The 20,534-nt window shown below is 31.5% G+C and overlaps 1 protein-coding gene across 2 annotated transcripts in view; it reads right to left on the reverse strand.

Annotated features, from left to right (window-relative positions):
- Window positions 1–20,534, reverse strand: part of LOC123559972 (uncharacterized) — a 143,179-nt gene that overhangs the window by 65,559 nt on the left and 57,086 nt on the right. For both annotated transcript variants that reach the window (XM_053530258.1, XM_053530257.1), the window contains 4 exons: window positions 16,207–16,461; window positions 9,876–10,151; window positions 2,411–2,461; window positions 986–1,261 (listed from right to left, as the gene is read on the reverse strand). In XM_053530258.1, the coding sequence (XP_053386233.1) occupies window positions 986–1,261; window positions 2,411–2,461; window positions 9,876–10,151; window positions 16,207–16,461 (858 nt within the window). The remainder of the gene's footprint in view (window positions 1–985; window positions 1,262–2,410; window positions 2,462–9,875; window positions 10,152–16,206; window positions 16,462–20,534) is intronic.

Below are 20,534 nucleotides of genomic sequence, written 5' to 3' on the forward strand. Positions count from 1 at the left end.
CAGCAGCCATAGTAAAATTGAAAGGTTATAAACAAAAAGAAGTATTTGCATGAAGCATTTTTTCAGTTTTAACCCGTAAAACGTCTTCGATAGAATTTGACGTAACTCTTATTATCATTCACAAGCTTTCGGGCGGGGCTTCAAACAAACTTATAAGATAAAAAATTAAACCATTGAAAAGTGTGCATTTGCAATCATATACATATCGGTTACATAGGATATAAAGATTAAGTCATATTATTTTCTGCCAAATCAGCTGACCAAGTTTCATCAAGAATGGGCCAAAAATGTGACCTCTAGAGTGTTAAAAGATTATTCTCCTTTTTGTACTTTGTAACCTTCAGATTATTGTCAATTTAAGCTGTTCCCCTTGAATTTACTTGAATAGATACTATCACTACTTACTAAGGAAGCACATAATGAAACAATAAGTATATGACGACAAAAGTTATCGCTATAATATGCCCTTTCTAAGTACATGTGTGTAAACTTAGACACCAGGGGCCGTATTCATAAAACATCTTAAGTATAAGTTTTGACTTAAGTTTAAGATTTAACTTAAGTTTGTGGTGATTTCAGCTTAAGTCTAAGTTAAAACTTAGGTCCTATTCATAAAACAGCTTAAACTTAAGATACGTAAGAAATGACTTAAGTCAGAAACCAAATGGCGTCGTGAGTACGATTAAAGTGTTGTTTTCCAGATAAAAGCACTTTAAACATAATTGTGCATATTGTATCTGTCTGAAATTAATGTTGTTTTTTTTAATGTTTTCGTCCACAATAAAAGCCAAGAATTACTTAATAAGTTGTTCTATAAATAACAAATATACTTAAGTAAAATAAATTTCTTACCTAAGTTATACTTAAGTGAATAATCAATTTCTTATACTTGTTCTATAAGAAGATACTTTGGAAGCATAGAAACATTTTGCTTGACATGTTCTGCTCAAGACAAGTAGGAGAACTAAGGAAAAGATTATTATACCTTCAAAGTAGAGCCTAGCCTGCGAAATGAGACCTTTTGCGGAGACCGAGTACATGCCTTCATCTTTCTCCGAAACATCTCTAATCTCTAACATATGTGTAGGTCCATCATCTTTTATTCCATACTTGTTTGACAAATATAAACGTCGATTGCGAAAGTACCATATCACTTCAGTTTGGCTCGTGCTGAGTTCGCATAAAAATGTCACCGGTCTGTGTATATTTCCTACCTCTATATCTTTAAGTTCTTTTGTGAACTTCAAAGGCACATTTGGGTCTGTAAAAGCAGTAGTATCAAATCTTGGAAAATGTTAAATGACATTTGTCTAAAAAGAAACTTGTTGTTTACAAATACCGAAATTAATGTTCGTGTAGGTCACTGCCAAACTAAAAACAAGTTAATAAAAATACAGTTAAATTCCTTCTAATTTGTATCAAATTTCAATAGCGTGAAATAGCCACTCAAGGGTAGAATAACTATTTTATACACATATGGGAGCACTTCTTGTTTGGTCTTTTGATAAAGCGTTGAAAATTCATTCGTCAGTAAGATATACTGCTGAAGCTATCTCCTCGACTTGATGGGTCATTCTTGGAATGGTTTTTATGGTTGTTATAATATGTATTACTATACTGTAAAGAAATACGCAGTGCAATGTTTGCACAGCTCAATTTCTATAAAGTTGTCTTTATCCATTATACACAAACATGGCCAGCAGTTTTTATGGACTTAGCAAAAACGTGTACTGATTGTTATATTTAGGTAAATAGTGAAATATATCGGTATATCATATTGCAAAATCAATCAAATCTTTCGTGTGGAATGAATGAATGTTATGGCAATCAATTTCAAACAAATTCTATGTTGTGACATAATTTCCAGTTACCATGTTACCCTTTTCTAGTTCTGTTTCATTAATCTATACAATTAGAAAATTTAGAATAATAAAACACAAATGTGCAGTTGTTATTCACGCAGTTGAAAAGTAAAATTAGGCCATATATGTCGATATTTTTATATGAGAGCCAATTTGCAAAGTGTTAAGATAGCAAACAAAATTATGTATGATCTTGTGATTGCTTTTTATCCTGACTGAACATATTACGGGTATAAAGCAATGTACATGAAATTTTCGGCGGACGTTTTGCTCACAATAGCAGTATCTTTACCTGTGACATTGGGGTCACTTTTTATGTTTTACTAGTATCTTGCTCTACCCAAGATTTCGTGCGTTGGTCCAGTCTGTCTAGATCCAACTTGAAAATCCCCTAATACCATCAAATTTGTTAGTGCTTACTACAAAATGTGTTTACCAAAACAGTTTCAATGGCCTAATTGGTGGACAAACTGAAAATGTAAGCAGTAAAAAACAAAATTGCTATCATCATATTTGTAATATATGTTTCAGTGTAAAATAAATCTTACCTCTTAGTTTTTTCCTATGTTCAGCCAGCAAATTGCGTTCTTCTTCTGTTGCTGCAAACCACAATGTATCAATATGAAGTCTGTATACTTTCTGTTTTGACTCTTTACAATAGAATGTATCAGTTCCCTAATATTTCGCTTGTATAAAATGAACAAGATCCGACAAAGTTCCGGTATATACCTGCGCAATGTTTGGAAGAAAGCCACAGTTAATTTTCTGTATTTTTCTGTTTTTTTGTCTTCTTCCATTATTTACACACATTGCCTGCCTGTTTATGGACATAGCAAAAACGTGTACTGACTGGACTGTTATATTTAGGTAAATACTCAAATATATCTATTTAACATATTGCAAAATCGATCAAATCTTTCATATAGAATAATTAATTATTTTCTTTTTAACTTCTCTCAACATTTGTTTTTTTAAAACCTAACGGATAACCCATATAATGCAATCTTACGAATGTTTTGGCAATCAGTTTTGAATAAAATAAACGTTGTAACATGATTTCCAGTTACCATGTTAACCTTTTCTATTTCAGTTTTATCGATTTATACATTCAGTACATTTAAAGTATTTAAAGTAAAAAAAATAAATAAATAAAATAACACACACAATTGTGCTGTTGTCATTCACCAAGTTGGCGAGACAAATTATGCCACATAATTCGAGATTTTCGAGATGACAAGCAGCAAATTGCTTTCTTCCATTTCTAAACAATAATGTATCAATAAGATGTCTGTATAATTTCTGGTTTATCTTTTACAATCTATCTATATATCTATAAACTATCAAGTCCCTAATATATTGCTTATATAAACTAAACTAGATCCGACAAAGTTCCGGTATACACAGGACTCTGCAGGTGTAATTGATCAATACGCGCTTATTGTTTCATCCACCTTTCCCGTTAACAAAGTTCATCTGGATTTCTCTTTCAATACAAAAATACCATCGATACTATACATCTTTCTTAAGAAGTGGTAATATGAACTTTCTGTAATTTTACTATTGAATTTACCGTCAAAATTAAGTTTGATTTGATAGTTTCTATTGTGAATTCCATTTCTTGTCACACAAATTAACAACAGATTTTATTCATTATTAATGAATTGTCACAAAATTTTCAGGATAGTTATCTCAGTTAAAATCAATATTCCCATGCAAATATTTTGTAAAAAAAATCTAAAACAATGTTTCTTTGAAATTTGTTATTTGGCCAAAAACTTAACATTATTAAAATATTTCAAAACTTCACAAAATTATACTACCGCTATTGCGCACTTTTTGAAAGACTTACAGTTTATTTCTTATCTTTTAAGGCGGAAGTATACCATACAAAAACGAGTTACGCATGCCCAACGAAAGTGAGAGTTTACGACAATATTTAAGATAAAGTAAATTTATATATTCATTCATCTGATCTATTGCCTGTCTCCAATTAGATGCTAAATGGTTAAATAATGTTGAACAATGAATAAAATACCGCAGTAATGCTACTAAACTTTATTGTATTAAGATAGCATCATAGATGTCATGACGTAACGTGTTCTTAACAGCTTAAATGCATAGATTTTATCTTGGAAGTACGTGATTTTTCAGCAGTTTTAGCTAATTTTAAACAATCATCATTGCCAAAATATTTTTCATACACTTCCATTTTGAATAATGACCTACCTTTACAGCTTTTAGATAATTTTATCAAAATGGTTGTTGATGACTGATTGTATTGGAAAGATAGGTGAGAATACGGTTAATTATCACGACCATTGCCAAATACAATTGGCAGAATCTTGGTAATACCTATTTTTTCATTTGTAATTTAGTCTTTATATATTCATAAATACAATAAAATTCAAGCTCCAAGGCCAAGGTGACATGGTTAACAGACCCTGTTTCGTGTCCGATCCACAACTTTGCAATTCATTTAGGGATTCTAAAGTTTCTTGGGAAAAATGTTCCCCATAATAAAAAACCTTGGACCTCTTGTTTGGCAGTCAAGGTCACAGTTTGAGGTAAAGTGCTTAAAGCATCAGTTTCATGTCCTGTCCATAACGCTACTATACAGGAATTGATTTCAAAATTCCTCGGCACAAATGTTACCAATAATGAAATGACATGTCAGTTTTAAGACCTAGACCCACGTCTTAAAGGTCAAGGTTACACTTTGAGGTTAAAAATAATAGGTCATTTGTTTCGTCCTGTCAATAACTTAGATATGCTTGGATGGATATTCAATTAATCTGACAAAAACAGTCAACATAACAAATTGATTTGTCACCTGTAAGACCTATACCAATAATTTAAGGTCAAGGTCACATATAAAAATAAAACATTTTTGATAACATTTCTGTCTGGTCTGTTTCTGTTTTATGTTCAGATGTATATTTAAAGGCTTTAAAGGCTGTTAATCAGATTTTGGTCATCTAAAGATTTGTTCGAAACTTCGAAACTATTTGTGCCAACCGAGGTCTTAATACACGTTAGATTTTCATTGGATGTATCTTTTAAATTTTATTTTTCTCTCCTGGTTGCTCAACCAAGATAGCGTTATTTTAGCGTAAGTATAAATTTAATAAACACATTCTACCACCTTTAAATGATTTGCCATAAATATTCACCATTACAAGAAAATTTGTCGTATGCGAAGTTTAAGGTCAAGGGCCCCAAGTAAACGTTCTCTTTTTGGTTGGTACTTAAAATTACTTCACTTTTATGTGGTAAAATATAATATATTGTACATGTATTTTTAACAGTTTTTCAATTAATCTAAAAATGAAATTATGTTTGAAGGTTTGAAGTAAGATGATAGGTATGGACAGACATAAAAATGCTATTAACAAGTGTAGGTTTCCAGAATGCCAACAAAGCCGCAGGTCATTACTTTATTACGTAGATAGGTAAAATACAGCATTATTATTATTGCAGTTCATTTGATTGATACGCAGAGTGACCTACACTGGTATTAACCTTTGCTGGTACCTTATAAATGTCATTCAATTACTTCCTTTAAATAAAATGAAATATTTTTTTTTCTTTTTACTTAACATTTTAATAAAAGAATCACATTTAATATTTGAAATGTAGATATCAACATTTGAAAAAAAATCACCAATTTTAGATTTTCAGACATTTGCAAACTACATACCTCTTCATGAATAACATGGTACATAGTTATGATTTATTAACATCTGAATCAATGTGCCCCCTACCCCATAAGCACACACACACACACACTCCTTCTTCGAAGAAGATGTTGTATTGACATGCAATATGTGCTGTGAAAAATGTCCCTAGTTGTTGAACATTAATTTAGTAGCTCCGTGGCAATTTCCTGTTCAGTAGAAGCTTGCGATTCGCAAATTATGTTATCATTAAAACGAACCACGTCACTTGTGTATCTTGATTAAACATTCAAAGACTTTGGCATTGGCTTTTTAAAGAACACAGTTTAAGTCTTTTAAGTTTATTTTCAAAGCTAATGTATATACTAATGAATTTATCAATTACTTAGGCTTCTATGGATAAAAGTAGTTCCACAAAATGGAAAAGTGTTAAGTGAATAGTAATATTTTACTTTCACTTTCAATTCAAAACACCTTTAAAAGGTACTGTACTTCAAACCTGTTTAAAATACGTTAAAGACCCAAACCAACCTAGTGCCCGACTTTTTCCCCCAAATGAATTTCATGAAAATCATTCAGATAATACTGGTATAATACAGCTATATTACAAGATTACAGGTACAAAAAATTTAGGCCCTCTCAGAGTTAATGTTTTTGTAACTTCATCTGCAAACTTGTTCTGTCAATCTATTTTCAATATAATTTTTAATCAATAGATGAATAACTGTCTTAACCTGTAGAAATAGAAGTGTTGTCTAAATTCAACTTTTAACAACAAGTACCGAGTAATTTTGCTTGATTCAATCTAAAAAAAAATTACACATTGAACATATTGTCTTGGCCTACTATATGTTACGGTCAGTTTGTAACAAGGTATATCTCAGATGTTTCATGCAAATCATGTACAATTACCATCATGGAAATACAAAAGAATACAGTTATATTTCTGGCGCGTCTTTAAGGTACAGAGAAAGTCTGGGAGAGAAAGTGTATTCTTTGGGTCTAAGCTGTTACGGTTCATTGTATCAATGTGCATGACCCAACATTTATAAAGATAACCCTTACAACCGCCAAACTAACAATTTCCGCCAGGTTTCTGTTCTTCTAAGCACTTCTTCTCTTATTTTGGCTGAACCTGAAAACCATCCTTATTAATGTTTTTTTAGTAAACTATATTTATTAAATTATTCTATGAAAGTTTGTCTACGGATACAAATCCCGGTGTAAAATATGTGATATTTATACATTTTATTCGTGATATGATACGTGCTGAATGATGTATAAGTTCTATTTGATTTTAAAGATATATTTGTTTACAGGAGTTTTTCCTTTTCCTATATACGATAAACAACTTTTATTCTCCCTATAAAACAGAAAATTATTATCATTAACTCCTTACTGACATTTCATTCAAGTGTATGCTCCTAAACTCCAGTTATGGAACATATGATAAGGATTTGTCAGGACACTCTCATTTTTGACAGACAGAGTAAACTGTGGTTAGTTCTTAAAAAATTGTGTTGTAATGTTTTATACAGGTTTGTTTAAAACTTTAAATACATAGCGATTTGTCTCGAAATTTTCCGCATATCACTATGATGTTTCAGTACACTTTTTGCCAGGGTTCCTATTTGCCCAGTTTATCGCATGTATGTTTGTATATGCTGCTATAAATTCTTTAATCAAGTAGAAAAATTTGTACTGACTTAAAATGATTATTTTTTGTCTCAATGATACGTTTTGTAAAAGGCAAAAACTTAACTGTGCTATCCCGTCTTCAAGCTCATGCTATATGAAACTCATACAAATTAAAGTTCATCGGTCATTTAAGCAATACTTTTTATTGTCAGTTTTGAAAGTTGCAATCTTATTGAATATAATTCGGTGTGAATTTAAATAATAGTGGTTAATCGTGAAATTAAAACTGTTAGCAAAATAAAAGTCCTTTTCTGTCCAGTGTCGATAACGTTTTGCCTATTCATAATGTTTTTATTTCTGTTTTCTAGTTAACGGGGGCTTCTTAAGGGAAACATAACTTTTCACACCTCAAGATTTTAATCACCAGGCGATCGTTGATTTGCTGACATTTGGTACGTGTATTAAAGTATTGTCAATGCTGCAAAAGATATTGATCTTGCCGAGACGTTGTAGGCGCCCTGTATCTTTTATATGAATAAGGATGCAGTAGGTTTGAAATATCTTTTAGTGTGAACGAATAGAATCAAGTAAAATTATCCACCCAAAATGTAAAATACCTGCGTCCGCCAGCTTTTCCAGGTTTCTCGTAGTGAAACGTCGGCGTCATATCTCGCTTAGATATTTTGAAATCATGGAAAATGTCTAAATTATTAACCAAAATACTGCAGTAACACAATACAAACACATATCGAGCGGTTCAATTATTTTGTATACGGATAAAAGAAATTTCAATAGCAGAAAGCTAAATTTCTCACCTTCTGTTATGTTTATGACTTCATTTGCAAATTATACTGGTAGAAAATTCAAGAATGTATTTTACATATATGATACACAAAAGTGTAATGCTCCTCATGTTCAACGGACTGAAATCCAATTTCATGACACCCGATTTTCCCGTTACTGTCCTATGTGACGATTAACACAACGTAATTTCAATTAACATAAAATGTTAACTTAGCAAGCATAGAACTTTCAAAATCGCTTATATCAAATAAAATACATTATTTAACACACAAATTAGGTTCTAAAATATCATTACACCATGAGCTTGACGTTGAGTTAGCACAGTAAAGTTTTTGTTACTTTGAAACAAACAAAAATATTCTAAGTATATCCGAAATCTTTTACTTAATTAAGAATGTACATATATAATGAAGTACAAAGGAACTTTCGCCTTACTGAGCAAACAGCTTCAGGGATTTTGGCAAAATCGTTACTTGATTGTCATAGAGGTGTACGTAAAATTATGAGACAAATCACTATGTAGTAAAAAACGGACTGGTGCAATTGTATAAATGTCAAACAATTAACGCGTTAATATTGATCTGCTCAACTTACACGTTACCTTAAATGTAGTCGTGAATGCATCGATGGAATGTGATGATTTATGCGTTATTTGACTGGATGTTATTCTAAATGAGAGGCCCCGTCCAAAATCCTGTTTTTAAATTCATACTTTTTACGAGACAATATGCATGTTGTAAATAGGTGTTGAATTTTTAAAATGACTCGCTTACATTGTTTTGCAACAATAAAGTTCATGTTCAACTTGTAAAACGTTAGCAAGGCTACATTTTTGACTGTGGTCTTTTGTATTAACACATTTACATCGCAGTATTCCAGACCTGAAAACTGATTTAATATGTGTAAAGAATCTCAGATAGTTTTGAAGTAATGTATTAATTTTCTGCTTGACTTGTTTTATGTGATCAGTTTTGTATATTGATATTTATCCCTGTTTTTGTTATTTTTCATTGTCCTACATTCACTTTATTATAAATATTGTGATAGCGAATGTATCCCATTAGTAAGCAAGCAGCCCCAGTGAAAATGAAAGGTTATTAACAAAAAAAAAGATATTTGCATGAAACACTTTCACTTTTATCTCATAAAACGTCTTCGACAGAAATTGACGTAACTCTTATTATCATTCACAAGCTTTCTGGTAGCGCTTCAGACATACTTATAAGATAAAAAATTGAGCCGTTGAAAAGTGTGCATTTGCGATATCGGTTACATAGTGTATAAAGATTAAGTCATATTTTTTTCTGACAGATCTGTTGTTAAAAGAGCCTATTTAGATTATTCTCCTTTTTGTACTTTGTTAACTTTAGATTATTGTCAATTTAAGCTGTTCCCCTTCAATTTACTTCAATAGATACTATCACTACTTACTAAGGAAGTACATAATAAAACATTGAATATATGACGACTAAATATATCGCCATAATATGGCCTATCTAAGTAATCTTAGACACCAGTTGTTGATCAATAAAATTTTTAAGAAGATCCTTTGGAAGCATAGAATGCCACCAACCAAAATTATAGCAGACTTGGTTTGATTGAGAATGTTCATGGGAGCAAGTGGAAAGTGAAACACCTTTCACGTCCCCTGGCACCGGCTTAAGCTGAACTCTATTACCTATGAACATTGCATGGACTCCATGATCCCAAAGGACCAGAAAATATAACAGCACTGAATCCAAGAACGGGGAGACTTTTATACAGCCGCCACACGGCACATAAATATTGCTGTTGTGATAGTTAATAAAATCTGCAAGAAGATCCTTTGGAAACATAGAAACAGTTTTCATACATTTGCTCAAGACAAGTAGGAGAACAAAGAAAAAAAATATTATACCGTCAAAGTAGAGCCTAGCGTGCGAAGTTAGACCTTTTGCGGAGACCGAGTATGTGCCTTCATCTTTCTCCGAAACATCTCTGATCACTAACATATGTGTAGGTCCATCATCTTTTATTCCATACTTGTTTGACGAATATAAACTTTGGTTGCGAAAGTACCATATCACTTCGGTTTGGCTCGTGCTGAGTTCGCATAAAAATGTCACCGGTCTGTGTATATTTCCTATCTCTATATCTTTAAGTTCTTTTGTGAACTTCAAAGGCACATTTGGGTCTGTAAAAGCAATAGTATCACATCTTGGAAAATGTTAAATGACATTTCTGTAAAAAATGCGATAGGTATTTCAACAACAAAACGTATTATGTATAGTTTTTTTTATCTCATCAACGTTTCGGCTAACGCCTTCATCAGGATAATACACATACAAATATAAACAATGGACGTGACGTAAAACTGATAACGTAACGTCAAATGGCGGGAAAACGTTAATCAAAATATCAAAATGCAAATACATATAATTATATCTACAAGGTACTATCCCGGATATGAAAATACCAAAAATTTCCTATAGTAAGATTATATAAAAAAGCGGTGATAGGAAAAAACGGAATAGTACCCAGAGTATATGCGTAAATGCACAACTGCACATGCATAATATTCATGAAATTAATCTATTGTAAATTATTATAGCAGTTTTGAATTTAATCCTTCTGGACTTTTTGTTTTTAAAAATATGTCTGTAAATCTTCCGAAGGGAAGTATAGTACAAATCTGTGTTGATATTTTATTCTTTATTTCGAATTTTCGGACACTTGTCCTTTTTCAAGAATATGGAAATATTTTTCTGAATAAGTAATATTCATGAAACATTTATATCAGAGGAAATGAATAATGTTGACGTCCTGTCACTAAGACAACGTCACGTCATTTCCTGTGTAAGACGTGACGTCGTTTCCCGCAAAAAGGGCAAGGTGTCAACATCATACATAACCAGAGAGCAAAACACAATACTAAGTGCAGCAAGATATACAAAATAATAATAATAATGATAAATAAATGAATAATAATAAATATATATATATATATATTATTCATTTATTTATCATTATTATTATTATGTTCCATGTTCCATACTGACTGCGAATAGAGATCCTGTATATTTTAAATTTTAGGGGTTTAAAATGAATTGGACAGTTATTTTGCTGATTTTATTCATTATATATATATATTTTTATTTTTTTTATTATTATTTATTTATTTATTATTATTATTATTATTTTGTATATCTTGCTGCACTTAGTATTGTGTTTTGCTCTCTGGTTATGTATGATGTTGACACCTTGCCCTTTTTGCGGGAAACGACGTCACGTCTTACACAGGAAATGACGTGACGTTGTCTTAGTGACAGGACGTCAACATTATTCATTTCCTGTGATATAAATGTTACATGGATATTACTTAGTCAGAAAAATATTTCCATACTCTTGAAAAAGGATTTTTGTTTTTAGTTTATGGATCCAAAAAGTTTCTTTACAGAGACGGTCAATTTTTTTTTTTCACAATATCAATCGGCATAAATGAGAAGTCATTCATACAATGATTATTTGCATTGAAGTGTGTAGCAACATTGGAAGAGAATGCAGAGTCAATGAAATTACATATATCAAATTTGTGGCTGTTCATACGTTTGGAAACAGGTTGCATAGTTTGTCCAACATACTGCATGTTACACTTTTTGCATGTTATTAGGTACACCACGTTTTTAGTTTGACAGTTCATGTTGTGACGTAAATTGAATGTCTCCTTTGTAACGTGACTCGTAAATGAAGTCCCAGTATTAATACGCGCGCAATGTGAACAACGGTTTCTTTTACAACTTTCAGATGCGCAAATGTTCGTACAATTAGTCGTAAACTCTGAGCTTATCAAAAAGTCTTGCAAATTCGTAGGCCGATTATACGCTACAGTATGTTTGTACGTATTATGCACAAAATGAACACCTTTGTTATTTGATAACTTTAAAAGATCTCAGTATTTATTAATTGAACGGCCAATATTTGGTAACGACGGATTATATACCACTGTGAATGGGAGTACATTTTTCTTGTCTTTGGTTGAGGAATTTAGTGCGTCACTTTGTGTCATATGTGATACTTTTTCAAAAGCTGCATCTGTCATAGATTTAGGATAATTTCTGTCTAAAAAGAAGTCACGTAATTCATGAAGTGATGAATTAAATGAATCGTCGTCCGATATAATTCTCCTATAACGTTTGGCCTGGCTGTAAGGAATTCCGTCCTTGCACATTTTCGGATGACATGAAGTGTAGTCGAGATACTGATGGTTGCTTGTTTCTTTCACATAAATATCTGTTTCAATCTGAAGCGGATCGCTTTTCGATACTTGAACATCCAAGAAGGAACCGGATTATTCGATATGGTGTGAGTAAACTTAATATTCGGGTGGAAGCTATTTACTTCATTGATGAATGAATGCAGCTCGTCAAGCGAATGGTCCCATATCATAAACACATCATCAAGAAACCTTAACCACAGTGTTGGTTTGATGTCCCGGGATTGGAAGAAGTCATGTTCAAACTTGCCCATGAACAGGGAAGCATAAGTTGGTGCCATAGAACTACCCATGGCCGTGCCCATCCTTTGGAGGTAATAATTGTCGCCAAATTTAAAGTAGTTATTTTCGAGAACAAGTTTCAGCAAATGGGAAATTTCTTCTGTCGACAATTTGCTGTTATGATTGTCCTGTTGTAGAAAATACTTGCCGGCGTCAATTCCGTCATTATGTGGAATGTTAGTATAAAGAGATGATACATCTAGTGTTACCAAATATGTGTTTTTACTTTTAATTTTCATATTTTTCACTTTATTAATAAAGTCAGTAGTGTCTTTCACGTATTGTTTACTTAGAAAATGTTTGACAATTTTGTCGTCCTAATTTTTTTTTTATTTCTGTAAAAAGAAACTTGTTGTTGTTTACAAATAGCAAACTTACTGTTCGTGTAGGTCACTGCCAGACTAAAAACAAGTTATTGAGAATACAGCTAAATTTCTTCTACTTTGTATCAAATTTCAGTAGCGTGACTAACGCTTTTAAGAGTATAGTATCGATTAAAAAATATAGATAAAAGCATCCATAATTGCATATAATCACTTTATATTTTCTTTATATTGCAATTACTAACTAAAGAATAGCATTTTTAAATTTTGAGAGAAAAAACATAGATCTGGAGTCGTGCGGCAAGCCCATTCTTGGTCACGCGAGTAATTCCATAATCAATGGTAATTTACACCAATGTAAGAATTCTACAAATATAGAATGGTAATTAGATGATTATCACTTCATATAAAATAAATCTAATTCGAAAATCAATTTATTTCGGATATCATCTAAACATGTTTATATTAAAACACCATATTCCATAATTCTGCCTTTTATTATGACAAAATTATTTCCCTTTTTTACTTAGAAAATGTGGCAAATTTGATATCTCCTTTGAACATCTCTGAAATCAACGAAACTTTAGAACAGACTGTAATGAAAATGAATAACGTTCAGATAGCAGTTCGACATTTGACATTTATTTTGACAAAATTACATCTCTTTTTTTGCAAGTGCATGCATTGGATTAAATCTTTACATATATCAGGGATCATAATTGAATTATACACATAATGTCATGTTAAACACTTTATTGTGACAACGTTATTCCACATTTTGAACTGAAATGTAAATATTGGAATGAGAAAATGTGACAAAAATACTGCTTTCTTTACAAACTCTAAAACAAATGAAGGTATTTCATTGGAACTTTATATAATTTTCTGTGTGATAGAAGATGTCCAATTAACCTGACATATTAAATGCAAAGTTGTCTACTTTTCTAATTGTATTTAATTGTTCACATTATACAGTACTGACCATTTGATTTGGTGATATATAGGCCTATTGGGCCTAGTGGGCCGGGTTTATCATGTTGTATACATAATTATGTTTTATGATATAACTGATCATGCACATGTCAGAAAAAAATTAACAATTTACTTACTTACAACAATTTTGTCGTCCTAAATACTGATAAAACTATCTCATATTTGCACATAAATTTTTCTCCCTTAGTAATTATACATAATTTTTCACGTTTTGATTATTTAAGAGAATAACATCAATCTATTAAACGTAACATAACATCAGTAACTTGGTGTAAAAATACACTGAAAATAACAATAACTGAAAGGTGCACTAACCATCAATCTGCCAGGAAAAATGGTAAAATTATTTTTTGTACTTATTTTTTTAATATTTAACATTGAATGACTTTCAATCTTTTGACACAATAGATAATGAAAATAAACAGGAACGATGAGCATAAGAATTATAAGTGTGTCATAAAGTGTTACAGAAAAAATAAACTATCTTCTTCGCATTTTTAACATTTATGATCTCAGACAACAGCAGGGACTTCGAAGTAACTTTATGCAATAGTAAATGAAAACAAATCTAACTGTACAGCACAATAACCATAATCACCTAGATTGAAAACCAAAAAAAATCTTATGAGTAGTATTTAAAAGATAAAATGAGTATTATTTATCACAATTATATCTTTTCAGGCTTTAAGATGGATATGGAACACATTTAGTGATAGCTCTAGTTCCTGATTACCAAAATGAATGAAATGCAATGTTCAAGAATGCATTTTGGAAGTCTTTGATTCGTGGTTCAGATATGTGTTTCCACGTTTCGTAATACATAATATATTTCGTCTTATCAATCTGCATGATTTAAACAAATACACCGATATGAGTTTAACCAGCCGTATGATTAAATCATTCTTCCTTTTTAATGGGTATGCAGTTTAACACTAATTGTTCGTGTTATAAGCAACATTCAACAATGTAAATGTAGCTTCGCTTCTTTTATCCCAAAATAGAGAAAAGTGGAAACTTCACAGGTCGCTCAACACGACAAAAACGAAAATGTTGCAGGCTCGGTTTGATTGAGCCTGTTCATGGACGGTAGAGTAAATGCATGCTACCGTCCACGCCTTCTAGCCCCGGGTTGAGCAGAACTCAACATTTACACATGCTAAAAGTAAAAAAAAGCAATTTAGAGACATCCGCAGATGTATTCAAACGGCGGTGAACATGGAACCTTCAATGATACACGTGTTGAGGCGTGTAATTCCATGAAGAACGGCGTTTGTCCCCAGATAAAATGATGGGATTGCCCCAAACGAGAAAACAATGGGCAGAGCTAAACAAACTGGAATTTAGGAAGGGGATCTGAGGTTATGGAGCCTGCATATCACAGGAACTGTCAAAAGACAACATTAAAAAGCAGGCACCATATCCAAGGTGTGATTATACAATACCCAAGGCTATGAAAATAGAGAAGTGGAAACTTCACAGGTCGCTCAACACGACAAAAACGACACTGTTTTAAAGGAAAACGCACTGGAATTACTCATAAAGGGCTAGGTCTGTTTAATGCATGAATTTCATCAACAAATTCCTTCTTTCGGATAATCATTTTCATGAGTGTACTCTCATTCACATTCAGCATTTCTTTGGTAATCAATGAACTTCCTCACATTTTGACATTTACCTACGTTTTTAAAGGTGTGTAACATACACAAATGTATTGCAGCATAAATGAGATAAATTCTCGCATTTTACTTTCGACAATGCACTTTACTGTTCGATTTGTCAAATATCGCTCACAGTTTTCACCAGATTCACAGGCTGACCAGTTGAACAGTAGACAAAGTTAATGCTTTAGTCATAACATATTTAAGCTTTCTTGAAATCCTCTTATTTTATTTCAATATTATACTTAAATGTTAGATATGCGTATATTTATTCTAGCCTTTGTCAAGGCTTCCGGTTGAACTTACTAGCGGATAGGACCTGGTTCTTTGAATGATTTTGGTTCATGTTTGTAAGGATAAGTAACAATTGCAGCATTCTAATACTTTGAAGTACAATATCATTCCAGTTAATAAGTGTAGTTTGGTTAATATGCAGTTGTCCTCTATTAGGAAGTATATACGACTTACTCATTAGTGTTGTTTTAAGAATATTTTATATATTAGGTCATCTACTTATTTCTAACGTAATTTAATTGAATTACACTTGTATAAACATTGTGTTTGGACTTCTAGACCAAGAGAACGACTCTACATTATGTAGTTTCGATTACTTTTTACGCTGAAGTAGACCTAAAAGGAGTGGAGTTGGAAATGATAAACATGTCATGTTCAGATTAATTCAAAAGCATAATAAATGTAAAAAATGACCGATTTCTATACCTTCGATATAGACAAAACATTCTGTTTTTGAAGTGTCAAATGTAAATGTGTATTTGCCAGCATCCTCAAATGCAACATCTTCCACTACCAGTTTGTGAAGTCTCCCTTCTGAAAAGATCGTTTTCCTACCATCTTGTTCAATAGGCTCACCATCTTTTAGCCACATTACCGTGACATTAGACTCTGCTATTTCACATTCCAAAGTCAATGCCTCACTGACATTCACAATCTTGTTGGATAATGGATGAGTAAAATCTGTAATATACAGAAACATTTCAGTCAAGCTGCGTGCATGCTTAAACGCAAGAACACATTGTATTACTACTGCCTTTAATATGAAAATATATTAAATGAATACACGAATTAATCATTGGTCGGAGAAATGTCCAACGTAGGCCCAAGGGAACAGTATACAAAAGTTGGCAAATATTTAAAACAATATATAAATTCCATACAGAGTTCTCGTGTTATAAATATGCGCCGTGTTTTAGTCCTGCAATAAAAATCTAACACCAAACGAACATTAAAAATTGCTCATGACGACCAATTCTGATCACATTCTTGCTGTTGTCGGTCGTCCGTTGTGCACCTTCAATCCTTTAACATTTAATTGTAAATGCACCAGAAACCACTATATAAAACCTCATAGCAATTGTTCTTATGTAGTCCTCTAGCATATTGTGGCAACAACAAGAATGAAAGGGTAAACAATTTTCTACTCTGAAACCGATTTTCGAATTGCTGTTTAATGATGGTCAGTTTTAATACTGGTATGAGCTGACGCGAATTAAATGTTCTAATCGTACGATGCTTGAAAAAGTATACATACAGAATGATATTGACTACATGGCAAATATTTCTCTGAATTTATGTGCACATATTGTATATATAATTTAATATTTAATTAATTAGAACTAAATTCACTGTTAATTTTAATGTAACTCAAAATGAACTAAGCGTACCGGTAAACGTGAATCTTTTGTGAACTTTAGAATGTATACTTTAAAGGACCTTTCTTTACCAAAATGTTAAGAAGTAGGCTAGAACTCACTTAGATGTTATTGTGTTTACATATAATGTGTATGTTTTGCCTAGTTTGACTTACGTCTTCGACTGTCTGCGGCCTTTAATTTGTAGCAGATAAAATCAAACTTAACTAATATAAACATAATAAAACTAATGTAATATTATCTACTGTCGAACATACAGTGAAATTAAAGGTCTTATAACACAGACTTTTGCTTAATACAGGTGGCCTTTTAAGCAGGTTTGACTGTATTTCATCAGGTAGTGCCATCTATGAAAATGTTGCATAAAAGTGCATTTTAAATTAGTGCGAGTTTTCAAACTGAAAGTTAAAGTAAAAACACTATTTTTATTTTATACAAGTTTATATGTTTTCTTTACCCTAGCTATCTGGATAAATAAGTAAGAAACAATATTATAACCAGCTTTATAAAAAATGTAAAACACTGCTTGATGCTTACTACAAAATAGAATATTGGTAGTCGGCGTATCTATTATAAAGTCTAAATGTATATTTCGAAAACAATAATCTACGCAAAATGTCTTTCTTACTTCCTCAAAACACCCCAGCATAAATATGTATATATATATATATAGAAGTGATGAATAATTCATATGCAAACAAAATCAAAATAAACGTTTAGGGGAGCCAAGCACCTTAATTTAAATCGCATGGAATTTTATGCATGGACAAAGATTTATCTTTTTAATGTATAATTTTTTCCTTGTCGCTATGCGATAATAAGTGCCATTTCCGGGATCAAACAATTTTACGGCAAATGAGTTACTTCCAACTTATTGTCGTTGGTATGCTTTATTGTTTAAACAATATTTATTTTCATTATAAATTATACACAAAGTCAAACAGTTTTATATAGCAATAAATAATAACATGAACATAGCTTTCTAGTCTAAGGATATGTAAACAAGCCTGTAGAGGCTTATATTAATACAGCTCCTTGAAAGTTTGTCTTGCGATGTTTAGTGTACGACTACTTAAGCAAACATATTTTGGAGAGTAGAGAAGAAGAAAAAAAATGCTTTATTACAATGATCATTAAACTCTGCGCCAAAATTTCTTTCAAATATGTCAACATTTAGCAGACATAAAAATAAAAACTCAGCTGTGGAGTTAGAAAAAATATGTAGAGTATATATTTTTTTATAAATAAGGATCTAAACTTTTGAATAAAGAAAATTTTGAATTGTAAATAATTGGGTATAATTAACAAAAATACATTTCATTAAAGACAGACGTACATTATTACTGCACAAACATAACGTGTACGCATCATACCGAAATCATACCGAAATGAAAAAGAAATCTCATAGAATCATTTAACTTTTTCATACCGCGTGAACATTGTCACATCATGATGTTACATATCTACGTAGTTTTTATGCAACATTACCTGGAAAAAATTGGTGGAATTGTGAAATTTATCATTGAAAATACAAGAACTAAAATAATTTCTTTTACATGTAAGATTAAACTTTCTTTTACTCAGGCACACTAGACCTTTCATTTTTACCAATGCGATGTGACAATGCTCGTGTGTATGAAAAAGTAGAATCATCTTCGTTGGTATCTATTTATTTATTTATTTATTCAACTATTTATTTTTTATGTTAAACTTTGAAACTGTAACTTGTTTTATAGAATAAAGTGTTGTTTATAATAGTTATTTTGACAACTTGTGTGTGATACTTTAGAAACTCTACATAATTGTGCCAAAATTCAAATTTTCATAATAAAGTACAAGTGTTCTGATAATTCGTCCAAAATATTCTCATTTTCTATACAATTATAGTTTTTGTCTGAAATAGTAAAAATATTCACTTGATATTAAATACATATACTATTTGTTATGAGAAACAACTTTATTCTGATGTATTTTGATTGATTGCATGTATATTACTGTCAGTGAGTAAAATCAATGTTAAAAAATGACAATAATATTAATTTTTAAGATTGTTTAAATCTGTGCAGAATAAAATTTAACATTTTATGGATGTTGTTCATTTTGTAGCCAAAACAAATTCTGATGAGAAATTATTGTCATTTGTTTTTGCTTTAATTCAACAGTTCGTTAAAAATGATTGAACTGCACAGCTGCATGAAATGAGCTTTTTTGTGTAGCTAAATCAATTTAATTACAAAGAGTGCAAATTCCATACCTAATTAACAACAATACCCTAAGTAATGAACTACAAAATCAATGTTATCTCTCAAAATATCTCTAGGTATTCTGTGGCAGATTGGCTTTTCATCCTCCTAGGTGGTCGAAAGCTAAATAGCAGCAGAGTAAATTTGGAGATAAGGCTTTATGGCAGAATAAGTTAATTAAAGAGTTATGATTTAAAAAATGTAAAATAAAACATGCATACTATTACAGTTAGATTTCACCGCACTATTATAATTATCTGCATTTGTTGCGACCTTTGATTTAGTGTTTATTATTACTGAAATTTAAGTGGGAATACAATATCTTGTTTATCTATACAAACAGAATAAAAAATGTATTAATCAAACGTAATGGAAACACTCTAACCAGTTTTAAATACTAGTATGCTACTATTTTCCATATCAGCTTAAGGGGCCGCAGACTGCTGCTTCTACTATTCATACAGAATTAAAAAGGAACGAATTTAAAAAAAATGTTCTTGGGTTAGGAACATACTTATTTCTAAACTGATAAAGTACTCGTGAACAACTGTAATATTCAGTAGTTTGTGGATAAGAATGTGGTACCAAGAATGTAATAAGAACACAAAAGTCTTCCTGTTAGTACACTTATCCAATGCAAAATATTAAACTTTTGCCTAAAGGAAAAACGTGTTTTGTACAATACCAGAGTAACAAAAGTGTTGTACTTTCGAGTTTTTCTTTTAAAGTACCAGGTCACACAAAAATTTAACGCCCTGTCATCTCAACCTCAGAGTAAGATTAGAATTGCAGAGGCATAATATGACATTCTGCGGAGTGAATACCTTAGGACAGATAGCTGAGATATTATACTGGTGGGCTAAATACACAATGTCTGTTACGTTAACCATACAACGGGAGCCAACATAGCGAGCAGCACGTGCACATTAGAAAAAAATATTGATGCTTAGTATTCCTTATCTAACAATGAATTCCATTCAAATATGTGTCTTCAATATCTGGAAATTATCAATCTTTATGACAACATCAAAACTGACTATTTTCCGGAGCGAAGTCGCTTTCAGTTGTGAGGCATTTCCGTCATAGTTTTGAATAACAATAAATCATACAGTCACAATATAAAGTGATTGCGACA

Source organism: Mercenaria mercenaria, chromosome 18 (assembly GCF_021730395.1).
Source record: "Mercenaria mercenaria strain notata chromosome 18, MADL_Memer_1, whole genome shotgun sequence".
Lineage (NCBI taxonomy): Eukaryota > Metazoa > Mollusca > Bivalvia > Venerida > Veneridae > Mercenaria > Mercenaria mercenaria.